Source organism: Borostomias antarcticus, assembly GCF_949987555.1.
Source record: "Borostomias antarcticus genome assembly, chromosome: 18".
NCBI classification, from domain to species: Eukaryota; Metazoa; Chordata; class Actinopteri; order Stomiiformes; family Stomiidae; genus Borostomias; species Borostomias antarcticus.
In genome coordinates, this window is record NC_140251.1 from 9,463,032 (window position 1) to 9,482,048 (window position 19,017).

At 47.4% G+C, this 19,017-nt stretch overlaps 1 protein-coding gene across 1 annotated transcript in view; it reads left to right on the forward strand.

Moving 5' to 3' along the window:
- The first annotated feature begins 2,140 nt into the window (after window positions 1–2,140).
- Window positions 2,141–19,017, forward strand: part of smad6b (SMAD family member 6b) — a 25,089-nt gene continuing 8,212 nt past the window's right edge. Inside the window, exons 1-3 of the mRNA XM_084452518.1 lie at window positions 2,141–3,570; window positions 6,707–6,763; window positions 7,589–7,666. Of these exons, the coding sequence (XP_084308644.1) occupies window positions 2,772–3,570; window positions 6,707–6,763; window positions 7,589–7,666 (934 nt within the window). The 5' untranslated portion in view covers window positions 2,141–2,771. The remainder of the gene's footprint in view (window positions 3,571–6,706; window positions 6,764–7,588; window positions 7,667–19,017) is intronic.

Here is a 19,017-nt window from a genome sequence, read left to right on the forward strand (position 1 = left end):
TTATGTACTTGTATAGAATTATATACTTTGACACTATGACCAATTATGTGAACCAAAATGGGACAGAATGCTTTTTTTCATTTCTGTGCGACTTTAACTTTCATCTTTCGATAAGGTGCTGGGTCTGGATTATTGCCCGTAAATAAATTGTAGCCTATACATGTTCTGTTATTAATGTAAATCGCTGCATAATCTTTGATAAATAATATTAGTTATTAATATTACAATATTCAAACTCTCAAATTTAGGTTCAAACTTCTTCTTTTTTTGACAGCCCTAGTGGATGTTAATGAAATAAGGAGTGGATGTTAATGAAATAAGGAGTGGATGTTGGTGAAATAAAGAGTGGATGTTAGTGAAATAAGGAGTGAATGTTAATGACATAAGGAGTGGGTGTTAGTGAAATAAGGAGTGGATGTTGGTGAAATAAGGAGTGGATGTTAATGAAATATGGAGTGGGTGTTAATTAAATAAGGAGTGGATGTTAATGACATAAGGAGTGGGTGTTAGTGAAATAAGGAGTGGATGTTGGTGAAATAAGGAGTGGATGTTAATGAAATAAGGAGTGGGTGTTAATTAAATAAGGAATGGATATTAATTAAATTGAATTGGATGTTAATTAAATAAGGAGTGGATGCTAAGGAAATAAGGAGTGGATGTTAAAGTAATACATTGCGATATTTGGACCTTTACAAACATGTCTAGTGCTAATTCTCCAATTAGATTTACTAAAAGTAAGCTGAATCGTCCAAACAGTTTACTCAGAAAGATAATACAGTGACATTTATTACCTTTTAAAACTTGTGCCCCTGAGATGCAGCATTCAGTGGAAGTGCACATGTGCAACGTTGTGCTTAAACAACACAGTAGTAGCTAACTACTCCGGTGTCTATGGATATCATGCGTTTTTTAGCTCAATGATATCATGGCGGAGTTGAGAAAACCGAACCAAAACATCACGGAGGAAGCCAGAAAAAGAAAAAGACAATCTGATAACTTTAGGACAGTACGGTGCAGTACAGTGCACTTACTCGTAGAGCCTGTGGGGGCGCAGTTCTGAGAAAATCTGAGAAAACGCTATGTATTGCTTTAATTAAATAAGGAATTGATGTTAATTAAACAAGAAGTGGATGTTAATTAAATAAGAAGTGGATGTTGATGAAATAAGGAGTGAGTGTTGGTGAAATAAGGGGTGGATGTTAATGAAATAAGGAGTGGATGTTAATGAAATAAGGAAGGGATGTTAATGAAATAAGGAGTGGATGATAATGAAATAAGGAGTGGATGTTAATGAAATAAGGAGTGGATGTTGGTGAAATAAGGAATGGATGTTAATGAAATAAGGAGTGGATGTTAATAAAATAAGGAGTGGATGTTAATTAAATAAGGATTTGATGTTGGTGAAATGAGGAGTGGATGTTGGTGAAATGAGGAGTGGATGTTGGTGAAATTAGGAGTGGATGCTTGTGAAGTGAGGAGTGGATGTTGGTGAAATGAGGAGTGGATGTTGGTGAAATGAGGAGTGGATGTTGGTGAAATGAGGAGTGGATGTTGGTGAAATGAGGAGTGGATGCTTGTGAAGTGAGGAGTGGATGTTGGTGAAATGAGGAGTGGATGTTAATTAAATAAGGAGTGGATGCTAGTGAAATGAGGAGTGGGTGTTGGTGAAAAAAGAAGTGGATGCTGGTAAAATAAGGATTGGATGTTGGTGAAAAAAGGAGTGGATGCTGGTCAAATAAGGAGTGGATGTTGGACGTTGCGCCTTTAAGAGTTCAGAAACTTGAAACCTTGTTTGCGCAACAATCACTGCAGCTCCCAGCCGCCAAAGTGTCTAGACTAGCACATGATGGTAGGCAGCCAATGGCTCCATCGCTCTCCTCGGGGGCCCCGTGTGTGTGTGTGTGTGTGTGTGTGTGTGTGTGTGTGTGTGTGTGTGTGTGAGAGAGAGAGAGAGAGAGAGAGAGAGAGAGAGAGAGAGAGAGAGAGAGAGAGAGAGAGAGAGAGAGAGCGTGCGTGCGTGCGTGCGTGTCCGCGCGAGCGAGTGTGTGAGAGAGAGAGAAAAAAGGAAAAAGAGAGAGAAAGGAAGAAAGAAAGGGACCCGGGCTGCAGTTTGACTAGATCTGAACACGGAACCGGGAGCGCTATTCAGCCCGGGGATTGACCCGTTTCTAGCTTCAGCTCACATGGATATTTCTGGATTGTTAAAGGAGTGCGCTGAGAGATCTGAAGTCCAAAGGGATCATGATTTTTAGAACATTTTCTTTGGATTAAAAATTCTGTGCCGGTTTAGAATTGCAGCCTGCATTGGAGGGTATTTCAAAGTCCGAAACTATTAGGCTACGAGTGCGCGAGCTTCTATGTCTGTAGTCTATATATTTTTTATTCTAGCGCCGAAGTTAGGATGTTATTATAATTTAAGTAGTTCACACAGCCTTTCTTATCCTTTTAGAATCGTAGCGAACATATAAGCAAATCATTCAGAAGCAATCACGGATTACAAGTAACAGTTTTGCATACTTTTGACAACATTCTTACATGAATGCATTTTGATTTTCATGTTGCTGTGCATTTGTTGAGTCCGTTTGTTGTTTTAGATGCAACAATATCGCCTCGAATCTGATGTTGCGGTTTGGCTACCAATGTTCATCAGACGGCTGTGCATGTACTGCACGGCGTTCAACAAACATTAATGTTGTACGACGACGTAACACGTATCTGTAATACTCGGAGATCTGAACAAGAGTAAAACACATAGATTTTCAAATTGTCGTATGTTCAGGACGAAACGCTCAGGTCTTGTGCGGCGACTCTGGAGAAGCCGTTTGATTCCAGATAAAGAGGGGGAAGATGGAAGTGGCAAATCTAGCGACGGCTGTAGGGACGATCTGTGCGGTAACAACCCGGAGAAAATTCCCAAAACGGAGCTCAGACCGATGACCCCTAGCGGGTCGCTTGTAGGGGACTTAGGGGGAGTGTGTACCCGGAATCCCGCAGAGGACAGCGGCTTGGGGGTCACTTCGGACCAAGATGGGGGTGCGGTGTGTGTCCAGGAGCAGGGAAGTCCCCGCTCCGTGCAGGACAGCGAATGCAGAACAGTAACGTGCTGTTTATTTAAAGATCGGGACCACTCTGAACATAGAGGTCCAGAGACGGCCCACGGTAGGGAACCAGGTGCATGTCACTTTGTGCTGAGGAACCTCGGACCGCCACGGGACACCGGCTCCACCGAGGCGCAGGAGGCAAAGCCACGCACGATATTAGAGCAAGAACTCAAAACCGCCACATGTTCTCTGTTGAAAAGACTAAAGGAGAAAACGCTGGATACCTTACTGGAGGCCGTGGAGTCCAGAGGAGGGATGCCGAGTGACTGTGTCATGGTGTCCCGGGCAGAGCTGCGGCTGGGCGGCCACATGGCGTCCCCCCAGCTGCTCGTCTGTAAACTGTATCGTTGGTCGGACCTCCAGCACTCTGCCCAGCTCAAGCCACTCTGTGAGTGTAAGAGCTTTGGGGCACAGGACGGCCCAGCGGTGTGCTGCAACCCCTATCACTACAGCCGGCTCTGTGGGCCAGGTAAGCGCACCTGTTCATGTACACTGTGCATCTTGTTCGGCCTTACATTTAAAGTTTGTTTTCTAATTACAGTCTGGTGAATTATGTACGTCCCCCCCATGCCATAATGTTGTTTTGGTAAACTTAGCAATCTGTTGCTTTTGAGGGACAACAATGCATAACGTGAGTTATTCCACCAAAAATCATAAATAAACCATACCTGGTAGTGGCCTCTCAGTCAATCACAATGTGTGGTTGGAGCTCTGTTTTATAACTGAAAACAGTCACACTCAGTACGGGAGATCCTGGCTGTAGGGTCAGCAGTCTGGCTACATTATTTGCTTACTAGGTTGATTTAATTGCCATGATTTATGGTCATTTGATTGAGTTGTGAATTGATTACTGGGGTCATTGAAATTACAAGGTGAACAGTGGTCATCTGACTTGGTTTGGCTTGAGGGAAGTAGGCCAGGCTGCTGGAGACAGCTTAGAGGAAGGAGGGAGCAGAGAGAGACAGCTTAGAGGAAGGAGAGAGCAGAGAGAGACAGCTTAGAGGAAGGAGAGAGCAGCGAGAGACAGTTTAGAGGAAGGAGAGAGCAGAGAGAGACAGCTTAGAGAAAGGAGAGAGCAGAGAGAGACCGCTTAGATGGAGAGAGCAGAGAGAGACAACTTAGAGGAAAAAGAGAGCAGAGAGAGAGGAAGGAGAGAGTAGGGAGAGAGAGTTCAAAGGAAGAAGAGAGCAGAGAGAGACAGCTCAAAAGAAAGAGAGAGTTGGGAGAGAGAGTTCAAAAGAGAGAGAGAGTAGGGAGACTATAGTCTAGGAGACCAGATAGAGAACATATCCTACTTCTTCAGACTATTATACATCACCAGTAAACCCATTTGTAAACTACATAGAGATACTTATGTCTGGTTTGAGTGGAATCAAACTATCATTTTTCCCATTTCACTTTATTACGCAGAGACTTGTGTTTAATCAGCTCATTTTATTAAGCCAGAGGTCATCTGGGACAGCACCACACTATCCCCCATATACTGCTCTGTGCTAAGAACACCAGTTTTTCCTCTTGCCTTTTAGCTACAGGGCTGATAGCTCACACCCCCACTCCTAAATTCATCCCTGATATCTCCCCTGGTGTGTGAACTACAGTGCAGTGGGATGGGTGCTTGGGCGGTGTCTTGGCCGGAAGCACACCCTTGTAGCTTACAGTAGGAAACTGGTGCCTCTCCAGCAGAGGAGACTGGAGATACATGCTTGAATGTAACAGTGGAACTGCCTTTTCCTACAGAACTGGACATAATGGCAGCTTAGACAGTTCGTGTAGTAGAGGGGGTATAGGAAGCAGGTCTCTTTTGTTATTGCAATGCAGCAGGCTGAGGCCTACTCTTACCTGGCATCCAGAGTGTTCATTGTACAGTAGCCTATCAACAGACCATATTAGATAGCCAGCATCCTGACAGAGTTGGACCTGTGATTTGGCAAACCTTAGATATTGGGCCACTCGACCCCGCTGACCCGAGGAGCACGTGTGGTGTCGTGTGTAAAGACGCGGGCCTCAGTATTTCTGTCGCCTCACTGGCACACGGCTTGGACTTTCCATAACAACCAGGTCCTGTACAGGCAGCTGGCGCTGACAGGCACTCCCAGGTCATAAGTCTAATGATATCAGAACAGATCATTTGCAAGTGTCAGAAATTGATAGGTGTTTTGACACCGCTATGCGTGGCTCTACATCGATTAACTGAAGTGAATATTGTTATTTCTGTTCACGGCCATCAGATTTGGGTATTTTTTTTAAAAAGATGATAGGTACCTACTTTAGGAAGGAAACTTAGGGAGGATGAGTTATTTTATTATAGGCCATTTTCACCTACAGCAACATGCGTTCTGTGGGGGAGGGGGGGGGGGGGGCGTGTACCCCCCCTTGTTGGGACTCCAGCTCGTAGTAGACATAGCTCACATGTGCTCATGCGTGTCCCAATGGAGATGGTATTTCTTTCATGCTATTCAAGAAAGGGGCCTACAAATCTAAAACGTCATCTCTGGTTTTAACATCATTTTTTAGTCAGAGGAATAAAAAATAGGTTGTTGTTATTTTGAAGAGATTATATATAATCAACATTTCATAGTATGGCAGTTTTATTTAAATGTATATAAATCAGTTATAGAGGCTTGATGGAAATGCCAAAGTCTGAAAAGTTTGGTAAAATAACTTGCATCTAAACAGGCAAAACCCTTTGATTTGGTCAGGCATTATGCCTTTGAAATGAGATCAGTTTCAAGTTGCGCTTTAAAAGCCCTTTTGTCCTAAGGAGGTCCCTGCATGCTATTTAGGTAAAGGAGTGGTGATAATATACAGTTTGCATACCGCTGGCGCCAGGCTGACTAGCTGTGTATCTGAGTGACTGAGTTCGGATCCTGGCAATTACTGCTTCCTTCTTAAAGGACCCGCTGCTGTTGCTCTCCTTCCCCCTGGGCTCTGCAGCCAGGTCAGCCCTGCACAGAGTTCTCCCCCTTTGTTTTTTCCTTCTTTTCAGTTTTTCTCTCTATTTCCTCTCCATTCAACACTGAAGATGGTGTTTACAGAGCTTAAAATACAAACGTAGAAAACTATTGAGAAACTTATTTTTTTTACCAGGCTTCTGGTTTTTCTTAACTTTGTTCAGCTGTTTTGTTGTTCAGCACTTGCACTGGCATGCTAGCTTTTGCTTTTAATGAAGAAGGGGTAGGAAGAAAACATTTTTCTAACGGAATTTATAAGCCATTTATAAACATATGACTATATATTGTAGATTAATTTCATATGTTTAGAATATGGTGGCTAAATGAATCCTTAACCAACAAAATGACTGAATACCATGGTCAAATAATGCTTTGTAGTGAGTGTGTTTATCTCAAGACAAAAACATGAACCTCCTTCATAATATCACACTCCATGTATATGCAGAGCATGTCTTGCATATGACTTTGAGTTTTGAACATTGACTGTGAGAGTATACGAAGTGTTTTACTGATTTGACTACTGATAATAGTCTGAAATACGGTCTGGAACTGCTCATGTGGTTTCTGTTAAGGGTAATACACATTACAGAAACCTCGTCGTGAGGGCAGGTCCTCTTGTGTCAGGTTATTGACATGCATTTTTTTGTGTTCCAGAGTCACCCCCACCCCCATATTCAAGGCTTTCCCCCAGCAAAGAACACAAGCCACTGGGTAAGTTAGAGACATGCCACATGCCTCTCCTGTTTACATGGTACCATCTCCTGGTACTGGTGGTCTATTAATGTGCTATTTGCTAATGTCTCTTAACTTTTACCACCAAAGCAAAATGTTTGACCTTTGTCATTTGCTGTACCAAAGCAGCTATAATGACAAACTGCATCATACTCATTCTTCATAATGAAAGATATGTGCAACCAGGCCGAGTAGTGTAGCACATTCTACGGACAGTCTCTGATTAAACTCCTGGCTCGGACATAGTTCCAGAGAAGCAGGAATTAAACAACATGAAGAATGTTAATGGTGGTAATTAGGCACAGTGGCTGAGTGGGAATCTTTGCAGAATGTTTGAGCTCAGACTTCGGCCAGCGACCGGCAGAATGTTAGCATGCCAGAGGGCTCCTGTGTGGGATGTGTGTGGGGAGGGCTGGAGGCTGACCGGGGAGGGGGTGGGGGGGGGGTCTAGGGGGGGCTAGGGGGCGGGCAGGCTGAGCTGAGGGAGGCCTCACCGGGCCCAGGGCCTGCAGGACTGGCTGCTTGGTCATCTACCTCTACTGGGCTAAAGGTCACACTCTTCGAAGGGCCAGAAGGAAGCTGTTGTTACTGATGTTGACTTATTTCTTTTTTGGTTGACAAGCACCTAAACTGGCAGTGCAGTTAAGGGAGGACACACTTTTTGATACCAAGCTTTTTATTGAGCTCTAGAGGGAATCAGGGCTGAGGGAAGATGTGACGGGATGAGACGTTCACTCTCTCCAATCCGCTCTCTCTCTCTCTCTCTCTCTCTCTCTCTCTCTCTCTCTCTCTCTCTGTCCTCAGACCTGTCAGACTCCACATTGTCTTACACTGAAATGGAGGCGGCCAGCTCACCAAACGTCACACCAGGGGAATTCTCAGGTGAGTGTGTGTTCCTCCACCATCGCCAGGCTTCCAACACTCCTTCAGCTGTATAAGGCCACCTCATGAAATAGTCCCATATGTGAGGTTCCGTATATCAGAGGATAAACTACATGTTCAGCCATATTAAGTCTATTGGTCTATTGGTGGTCTTTGGGTATGAGAGTGTTTTGGAAATGTTTGAAGTAAACATATCAAAACGTTTGAGCCATGAAACAACAACCTTTGCTATTTTCGGGCCTGCTTATTAGTGTGTTAGAAATTATAACTTCCAACAGAGAGCTCCCTCTTAAAACAAAATATGTTGCCTTTGATGGCTTTGTGTCCATGTGTGTGTGTGTGTGTATGAGAGAGAGTGCGTGTGTGTGAGTGTGCGTGCGCGTATGTGAAGGTGCGTGCGCGTGTTTATGCGTGCATTTGTGTGGGTGTGTTTCCAACGCGAACAACTCTCAGCATGAATAATAGGCGCTATGAATCATACTCTTCTTATCGCAGTCCTCCTCCGGCTCACCCAGACTGCACATATTTAGATTCGGGGATAATAAGTTACAGATCTGCCGGGGTCGTGTGGAGTATTGCATCAGCGTGTTTGGCTTTAAAACGGTCAAACCGCAACCAGTATAAAGAAAGCATTTTCTGCTCTCTCGATAGTCTATATAAGCCCTGAGTGTGTTTGGATGAATGCACCAACTTTGCAGGTAATTTATTTTTGATGTTGTGCTTAACTCCTCCTCGTTTAAGGCTATTAGGAGCAGTGCGTCCCGGGGAGAGAAAGCAGTCACTGTGCGCGTGCTGCACAGGTTCAGTGGGGCGTGCGTATCGGCCACAAGGCTGGCCTCCCATCCCCTGCTTTTCTTTCTGAAATATTTGAGTGGGATCAAACTGTAATAAGATCCAAGCTCACTCAGAAACACACGCACACACACACACGCACGCACAGAGCTTTAGCCAGGCTGTAAGTAGGCTGTGGGGAGTGGGGGCGTGCTCGGGGAGGAGGGGGGGGGGGGGTCGGCTGTGGGGAAATCGGAGTTGCTCCTGTGAATGGGGGCCGCACCAAAGGAAGAGGGGAGAAACAGTCCCGTCCTCTGATTTGAAATGAAACACTCCCTTCTCATGGCGGAGAGTCAACATGCCTCTCTCTTAAAACTGGAACCACGGGGCGCATGCACAGCGTCAGGCTAGCGCGGGGCGGGGAATCGGAGCTCTCGTTTTTTTTTGGGGGGGGGGGAGGGGGAGCAGCATTTCCTGTGCTCGGGGGCTGCCGTGGCGTGCCACCGAAGCCTGGACGCTGAGCAGCTGACACAGCTACCTGGCAGTGAAGCATGGGGCCAGTCGGGCTCCCAGGTCTGCCCCCTGCCCCCCCCCCCGCCCCCCTTCTTCACAGGCACACATGCTGTCACCACCTCAGCGTGCCCCCCGCAACACTCCCTGAGTCAACAAATGAGGGGGCTTGTCAGAGCGCGCACCACAATACCCCAGAGACTGCGGCGGGGGAGGGATGATGGAGACGCGCGGGCCGTCTATTTCCTCCCTCTGAGCGCGGGGTAGTAGAAGGCCACGCCCACTCGCCCGCTCAGATGGGAGAAGTGGACTCCATGCTGGATCTTCACCTACACTGGGGTGTTATAGTTTGCCTTGAGAAACCTTGTGTGTTGACCCTCTAGAGAGACAGACCCTGAGAGACCGCTCAAAGAGAGAGAGAGAGAGAGCAGCACTACCATGACCAAAAGGCCTCTCTAAACTGCCTGCTACAGTATGTTCTCCAGTAATCTACATCATACAATTGGTTAGATTATCCGATTTAGCGTATATCGGTCAGCCCTGAATTGACACAGACCGCGCCCCCCCCCCCCATTCATAGCTCTGGCAAAGTCTCAGAGAACCAGATGATAGAGTGAGAGAGAGACAGAGAGAGAGAAGCTGTAACAAGAGTATGTGGTCTCTCCACCCTCATGCAGGGACAAGTAAATCTCTTAAAAGCAGAGCTGGGGGGCTCTGGGTGGGTGGGGGGGGGGGTAATGTGCAGCCCAGGGCTACAGAAATACCCACTCCAAACATTCCGTCTGTCAGACAATGGCAGAAACACATATGGGAACTGGTCGGTTTGGTAGAGAAGCCCGCTCCACCACTTGAAGGAAGAAATATCAGGCTTTCTTTAAGAGAACAGAAACAGCTCCCACTTCTGCAATTTCCAAATGATTTAGTGTCACTTTGTGATATGAGGCAAAAGCCGACGGATTTATTTACATGCCCCGAAAACATAGTGTTATTATGACTACAACCGACACTTGACCTCTGCCTTGAAGAGGGCCGTCCTGCCCCCCTTTCCCAGTGTGTACGTGTGAGAGCTGCGCCCGCGTCTGCCTCTCTGTCTGGATGCACACCTGTTTCCTCAGGCCTGGGTCTGGTCGTGTGGACATCACAGCGCCGCCCTTTGAAGCAGGTCTCATTGCTTCCTGTATGGCCATCTGAGGGGGAGGCTTTGCCCCCCCTTACGTGCCGACTTTATTATGCCAATCACATTGTCTCTGACTTTGGGGACTCTTTATGTGTGTATTACGACACCTCTGGTACACGTGGCCTGTCATGAGAGGGGCCTTACAAGCCCGAAGGAAGATATTAGTGGGACCTATACGAAGGGGAGGCGTCGCTTCAGACATGTCTGATACTGGGTGGTAGTAGAGTAGCAAAGGAAAAGAGCTGGGATCGAAGTCCAAAAGCGCTTTCAGCTTGAGCGTTCTTGTTCTGATTCAGAATGATTACTAGAAAGGGTGCTTAGAGAGCACAGGCCTCCGTACATGAATGTGTTTTGTTGGTGTAACTGAGTTGAAAAAGTCACGCCTCAGTATACAGTATATGTAATAGCCTAACACAGGATCCAGGCTAAGAAACTGTATTTTTTTCTAATACCATGTTTATCTCATGAATCAGAGATTATTTTGCTGTGCATAGAAAGATATTGATAATAGTGTTTGCTTAAACAGCAATTAAATACATTTGATATATGATCTATCTATCTAGAACTGATTTGACTCATTGTAACGAAGAGCCCAAGTCTTATAATAATAAATAATAATTAACAAAATAAAAAAACTTCACCTGGATTAGAATCTAGGTCTCCTGATTATGAGAGCAGTGCCTTATCCACTCAGCCGCCAAGAAATATTGTTTACCTGGCAGAAAATGTAAATATGGGAAGAGAAATGAAGAGAAATGGCCAAGCTTTGTTTGAATTCCTGTATCCACCCAGTGATTCAGGTAGCATATGATTTATATGTAATACCACAGGATCCAGGCTGAGAAAAATGCAGTCAGTGTCTATCTGATTTGTTTCTCATGAATCAGATATTTTCTTTTACATGTACTGAAAGATAATATTGTTTGCGAAAACAACAAATACAGGTGCATACAAAAAAAATTGAATATTGTCAAATAGTCCATTATTTTCCATAATTTAATTCATTCATGTATTCTAGATCCATTACACAAAGTGAAATATTTCAAGCCTTTTTTGTTTGAATCTTTATGATTATACAGTATGTTCAGTATGTTCATTTATACACTCAATACTTAGTCGGGGCTCCTTTTGCACACATTACTGCATCAATGTGGAGCATGGCATGGAGGCGATCAGCCTTGAAATATTTCACTTCATGTGTAATGAATCTATAATATATGAAAGTTTCACTTTTTGAATTAAATTACAGAAAATAAATAAATCATTTCCACAATATTCTAATTTTCTACGATGCACCTGTACATAACTTTGATATATATCTATAGCTGAATTGACATTCTAACAAAGAGCCAACCTTGGAAAAAAATCTTCATTGGGATTAGAACCCTGGATTCCCAATTTTAAGAGAAATGCCTTTATAAACTCAGCTACCAGGCAATACGATCAACTTTGAAGGAGACATAAAGATGAAGTGAAGGATATGGTCCAAGTATGGCCAAGTTTTGTTTTAATTTTTATTAGTGTATCCGTCCAGTGATTGGGATCAGCTCCAAAGCTGAATGGGTTCTAAGTTGGCCCATGCTACATCCCTCCACCAAGTTTCATGAAAATTGCTCTGGAAGTTTTTGCATAATCCTGCTAAAGAACAAACCAGACCAGTGTCCAGCCCTGTCAGTGTCCATCCCTGTCAGACCAGTGTCCAGCCCTGTCAGACCAGTGTCCAGCCCTGTTAGTGTCCATCCCTGTCAGACCAGTGTCCAGCCCTGTCAGACCAGTGTCCAGCCCTGTCAGACCAGTGTCCAGCCCTGTCAGACCAGTGTCCAGCCCTGTCAGACCAGTGTCCAGCCCTGTCAGACCAGTGTCCAGCCCTGTTAGTGTCCATCCCTGTCAGACCAGTGTCCAGCCCTGTCAGACCAGTGTCCATCCCTGTCAGACCAGTGTCCAGCCCTGTCAGACCAGTGTCCAGCCCTGTCAGACCAGTGTCCAGAGCGTCCAGTGGTATCATCGTCTAGCACCGGCAGGCCCACCAGAGGACGTGTCCTCCTCAATCAACCCTCTGGAATGTGTCAACATCACACTCACGTTTGCGCGGTTAGTGTGAGGAAAGCTCCCAGCGTAGTCAGGCGACTCTCGGAGTGAACCCGGTCACCTGGAGGAGGACTGACCTGGAGGCCACACACTGTTATTGTCCTCTCTCCTCACTTCCCTCCTTTCCTCTCTGTCCTCAGAAAGTAGGAAAATTGGAAGGAAATGATGGAAAGATGTGAGGTTGCCAGACCTAGAGGACACAGTGTGCTTCAGCTCTGGCCTGGAGAGGGTGGGGGGGGCGCGGGGGGGGGGGGGGGGGCGCCGGCAGGTAGTCAGAGCCGACATCCAGTAATGATACTCTCCTCTCCCCCCCCTGGTCTGGTCTGGAGGTAAGGCCACCGCAGTCTCTCTGGCGTCCCCCTGTCTCGGACCGGCCTGTCAGTGGTCCAGCGGGATATTGACTCCTCTGTCTGCGCAGAGCTCTCATTGTTCCACGCAGCAGAGCCAGGCTGGAAGAGACGGACGGCAGGACTTCTGTATCTGTCCTGTGGGCCCGAGCGCCCGGCACCGAGCGCTCCAAATGCCCGTCAGTACGACGAGCATCATCTAGAGATGCGGGGAAGATGTTTCTTTTGTTTTTCTTTAGAGATGTAGGTCTGTATGTCTTGGACCTTCAAATGTGCACGCGCGCGCGCACACAGACACGCACGCGCACACACACATGCGTGCACACACACACATGTCTGGGAGCTCTCATCTTGATCACAGCATGCTTGTAGTTGACATCAGGGGCAGTTCACAGCTTTGCCCCCATTTTCACAGTGTGTGTGTGTGTGTGTGTGTGTGTGTGTGTGTGTGTGTGTGTGAATGCACAGAAATGCATGGAAAAATTAAACATTGTGATCAAAGCATGTGATGCTGCTTTTGTTTAGAACTGATTAGATTGGATCCATAGATGTGGAGCTCTGGAGGCATGTGATTCGTCCGCCAGGCTGACTACATGGCGTGCTGACATCTCAAAATAGATAGACTTCAGATTTCTCTTAAACCTCTTGGGTTCAGCCCATGGAGCACTCTGGCTCTTATAAAAGTCCTGGAGGTTTCTGCGCTCTGCTTTCATTTGTGCTCTTATATTGTCCCCACTGAGGTAAACTGGGATGCTTGGGTGACATCATCATGAAGTTGACATCATTTACAAACACGCCCAAATGCACAGCTAGCTAACGGACGAACGTTGAGGTTAAAATCATCTCAGACGACACAGGAACCGCTGCATGCAACAGAATACTTCGGCTGCCGCCCACGGCAACCTCCAGCCCCGTTGAACAGTATTGTGTCAAGTGTCTTGTCATAGTATACTACTCACTTGTTGGCCGTTTCTATTAAAAGCCGCCATTGTCCTGCTCGCGCTCACTTCTGCCCCTCCGACCGACCCTACAGTACTAAACCTAACCCTACAGTACTTACCCTAACCCTACATTACATTACTAACCCTAACCCTACATTACCAGCCGAAGCCTACATTATTAACCCTAACCCTACAGTACTAACCCTACATTACTAACCCTACAGTACTAACCCTAACCCTACATTACTAACCCTCACCCTACATTACCAGCCCAAAGCCTACATTACTAAACCTAGCCCTACAGTACTCACCCTAATCCTACGGTACTAACCCTAACCCTACGGTAATAACCCTAACCCTACATTACTAACCCTAACCCTACGGTAATAACCCTAACCCTACATTACTAACCCTAATCCTACGGTAATAACCCTAACCCTAAATTACTAACCCTAACCCTAAATTACAAACCCTAACCCTACATTACTAACCGTAATCCTACAGTCTGCTACGCTGCACAGTCCTAAAAGACACACACAGCACCTACAGAGTGACAACTCTATCAGTCAGTGCCATGTTTCCCTCTAACCCCCCCGGCCTGTCAGCTGATGCCCCCCTACCCCCATCCCCCCAGCCAGCCTGCCAGCTCAGCCAGACTCCGGTGCGGTACGGTGCAGGCCTCCCCCTCCAGGCCGGCTGGCATGGGGCCTCGTGTTTCCACCGCAGCCCAGCGCCTGGCCAGAGACCTGGCCGCCCACACTCCCTCAGGAGCGCCCGGTGCTCCAGGATACGGGATGTGGAACTAATGTGACTCCAGTACTTCCACCCCTGCCTCCAGAAATCAGGTTTTTGCGGATTGTTTATTTGAGGGGAAGGAGGCCTCAGACAAACATCCTGTTTTAAAAAGCTGCCCGGGTTTTTGTAGCAGGCGGCGTTAGCAGGAGAGCGGTGAATTGCCCCCTTTGACGGCCGGGGGGGTTGCGGGGGTGGCGGAGGAATGTTGAAAAAGAGGGCCAGCGTCTTGTCTCGGGGGCTGGGAGCAAGGGGCTCCCCTGACGCGTTTGCGGTGTCCAGTTTGGGGCGGGGGGGGTGTAACGCTACATCCTGAGGGGTCTTGTGTTCCGTGCTGCTCGCCACCGTTGTGAAGAGCCTCTGTACCAGCAAGTTCTCTCTCTCAAGTATCTGTTCCTGTCCTGGGAGGCCGGCTTCCGTTTCCCCTTACGTAACACACGCACAGAGAAAAATGAGAGAGCCATTGATAACAGAGATAAGGTTGTTTTTTTGTTTTTCCATTCCTCAGCATTGTTAGGGTGCGTCAGTAATGCATTTTTTTGTGTGTCAGAGGTTAGCGACTGAGAATATGAATTAATAACCTCACATTGTGTTGCTGTGTCTTGCATTGAATTGGTGTCGGCAGGCTATCTCTAAGTTACTCTATGCCCGTGTGTGTGTGTGTGTGTGTGTGTGTGTGTGTGTGTGTGTGTGTGTGTGTGTGTGTGTGTGCGTGCGTGCATATTTGTGGAGCTGCTATGAGATATGGTGGATATTATATCAGGATCTGTTGTTTGTTCTTCAGGATTTCTAGATGCGAGGCATTTGAAGGGCTGGGTTTGATCAGAGCGTAACGTTTGTCCAATATCATCTCCTCACACTGGACTGTCTGTTTCCTGTAGGCGCACTGCCATAGATACCATACCAAACTGCCAGATAGAAGTCTGCTTCTCTTTTCTTATTTTGTCATTTTTGTCTTATATATCTTATCTTATCGAACAATAGATATGTTTGTCACACGAGACCTCTAAGAGGTAGAACATTCGTTTTTCTGTGTGTGCACAGCGTGGGTCTGCGGGACAGCTAGCTAATGTTCAGCCTGGCGGCGTCAGGCCTGTGTTGGCGGCGTCTGCGCCGGCGAGGTAACGTGACCTCTACCTGGGGTATGAGAGCCACGCTAATCTACTGCGCGCGGGACGAGAGGCCCCGGAACCCCTGGAAGAGTCAACAGAAACCGGCTCTGTGGCGGCCGGGGGCGCCTGTTTGCTTGGCCGCCTCGTGCCAGCCCAGCATGGTGCCAGTCCTGGCCGCCGGACAGCTGAACGACTCCCAGGTGAAGACTCAGATAGGGTTTGTCCAACGCCCGGCGTGCGGTGAGACCGAGCGTGGGCCGGGCTGTTATTCCGACTGTAGGACATTCTGAAATGGTGCGCTGTGCTCAAAGGATTAGGTGGGCAGTGCTCATTCTAGGCTTAGTAACAGACTCCGTTGTGGGGTTATACCAAATTAGTTGAGAAAACAGGACATTTGCTCAGGCTATCATCTTCATCCCGTATTCTCCTTTAGCAAACACGGGGTGTGAGCTAATCCTGTCCCGGGCTCTAGGAAGGCTGATGTTGCCATCTCCTACCCCCCCCCCCCCCCCCCCCCCCCACACACACACACACACCACAGCGCCAGCCTCCTCCAATAGCGCCATTCATTCAGCTCAGGTCATGGGGTTACGGCAACAAATAAAGGCCGTGCAATGCCATTAAATATGTATGGAATGCCCAACTGTTAGTTTAGTGTTTTAGTGTGCCTCCTCTGAAGGCGGCGAGGGCGGAACAATACTCCATTTGAGCGGAGCCACTGTAAATGGGCAGCCAGGGGGAGAGAGGCGGAGCCTGCGGGGCAGCCAGGGGAGAGAGGCGGAGCCTGCGGGGCAGCCAGGGGGAGAGAGGCGGAGCCTGCGGGGCAGCCAGGGGGAGAGAGGCGGAAGAAGGTGCCAGTTGTGGACGCCGTTTTTTTTTTCCTGACCGGTTTGCCCCACAATTATAAATCCAGAGCGTGGCCTGGGGCATATGGATTTAGGCCTGTGGTCTGATTGGCTAAAATAGATTCCAGAATGTTTTTTTTTCCCCTTCCTCCCCAGAGGAACATAGACAGTTGTGCCTGAACCTGAATCTCGCCGTCAGTATTTTTAAAACTCGGAATAGCCGGCACATTCTTTTCTGCCTCCAGAATGCAGTGTGTGGATTAACTGTAGGGGCCCGTGTCATCCGACATCTCCAGCACAAGCCCTCCATTCCCACACACAGACGCAGACAGACAGATAACCCCGGGCAGAGGAAAGAGACAGGCCTGCCCTGGGGTGTGTGTGTGTGCGTGTTTGTGTGTGCGTGTGCGTGTGTGTGTGTGTGTGTGTGTGTGTGTGTTTGTGTGTGTATGTGAAACCCCCATGGTTCTAGCTGTGGCCTCATCTGACAGTACAGACACCAGGGCCAGCACACCCAAATCCTTCATTTTCTTCCAAACATTCAAAAAACAAAGTGTGTAAGGAACCTCTCCGCTCCCTCTCCCCATGTCTTTACATGAGAGAAGCTCTTACAAGAGCTTCAAAGCGGCTCCCTGCTCCCTGGGCTTTGATCTCGCTGCCGCACTCTGAACTTTAATCTGCCTGTGCTGGCTGGTGACAACAGAAAAGTAACACGATACAAGGTTGATGATGAAGTTTGTATTCATTCACTTGGCCTTTGTAGTCTTTGTGGAGAAACCCTGTTGTCCTGGGGAAACATACGTTGTGGTGTGGAGTTTGGCGTGTCTTGCTCAATGTCTTTGCTCAGTGGTCCGTCCAGGTACTGCAGAGACACACAACCTGCTGCGTCCCCTGCTGTAGTGTGTCTATTGTATGTTTTGGTGCCCTTTTTTGCCACCTGAACGTTGTTGGACATAGAACATGTTAAAATTCACATTAATATTGCATTCTGCCTGCTATCGAGTTGATATCCATATCTGTTGTGTGTTTAACTTATCTGGTGTTTGGTGTGTGCAGCTCTAAGGTCTTGGCCGGGCGGCCTAGCGTACGTGCAGTCAGGCTGTCGCTGTTTCAGGGTACGGTTTAGATTAGAGACTGGCTGGAGCTTCCCCCTCTTCCCCTCTCACTGACTGCCAGGGCATAATTTACTTAATGAAATCCTGCCATTCCCGTTAGCTGCAAGATTCTTTGCAGATGTTGACAGGGAAGGACTTTATGAATTATTGGAAATGTTCACTCCTGCATTTTTAATGAAGGTCTTTTTCTTCTGGAGAAACAGGGGAGTTGTCGGAGCGGGGGAAACAGTTGTCTTTGTTTGGGGGGGGGGGGGGCGGCGGTGTCCGGGTGCTCGCGCTGACGGAGTGTGGCTTACAGCACAGCGAGTGTTGTGATTGAAACAGAACCTCTCCTGCCACATTATCCTGACAGAACACATTCTCCTCACAGACTCTGATCCGCTGGCCCGATCAATAGGAAGCCATTGTTTGAATGGCGGCCATGTCCATCACTGCTACTCCGCCTCCCTGGCCAATGGAAACCCAATACGCACCTTTCGCCTTAAATTAGTCAGACTAATATAACGGGTAATAATGGAGTTCCTTGTTATTGTTCACTTGAAACCAGGTTCTCAGCGTTAGAGGGATATGGAACTTACCACAGCTGGTTTCTCCCCAGACTGAGGGGCTTGATGTCTTAGAAACTGCAACATACAATCCTTCATGATTCATGATTCAATTCATACTTTTTGTAGGTACTTTGAAATGTGTTTATAGAGTAAGTAAACATGTTTGCCTTGATTAAAAAAAAATATATATATATATATTTTGCCAACTGTTGTCATTCACAGTTTTGGTTGAATTTAGTAACTTAGAATACATTCAGTCCTTCGTAATTCTGATGTTGAACATTTAGAAAGTAGAGGATTGACTTGCTCGGTGGAGCCGATATGTCCCTGAACTCTGGATGTATGGAAGTGTGATTGGAGGACAGAGAGCCCCTCCCCCAACTGGTCCTAACCAGAGTAGGAAGTCGGGAGGTGGGGGAGCTCAGGAATGTGCGGGGTCTACTCTACAGAAACGCTCCAACACACTTGGCCCTAACCTCCTTCTTCCACACACACACACACACACACACACACACACACACACACACACACACACACACACACACACACACACACACACACACACACACACACACACACACACACAGGCACACCAAGAGGCCGGAGGAGTGTGTGAAAGGCCACAGCCACCCAGCAGGATTCTTTTAGTGTCGTACTTCAGGTGCTCTGCTGCTTGTTCTCTCAGACACCGCCGACCTCTCGGTTGACCTCTTGCTGGACATGGAGACATGGAATTCTCCAATAATCTCCAGGTCACATGACAGAGGCTCTCCCGTCCTGGACATTCGCATTCGACATCTCTCGCGACGTCAGCGCGGTGAAGGAAACTTGGGAGGAAATGAGCAGCACATTCACTTCCTCCTCCTCTCCTGAAGGAGGAGAGACTCGCCGGCCCAGACGGCCCCTTCCATACCAGCCTCCGCTGGCTTCCTGTGCTTTTTACACCCCCTCTGCTTTATTGATCTGATGTATGGATTGTGTTAGTTATCTGCTGTCGAGGGCGTGGTAATGTGTCTCCCTGAAGGAGAGCTGAGACAGAAGCAGAGGGAAAGTGGAGAGGAAAGCAGATGACCAGCCGGACCACTGTGACCGGGCCTGGTCTGGC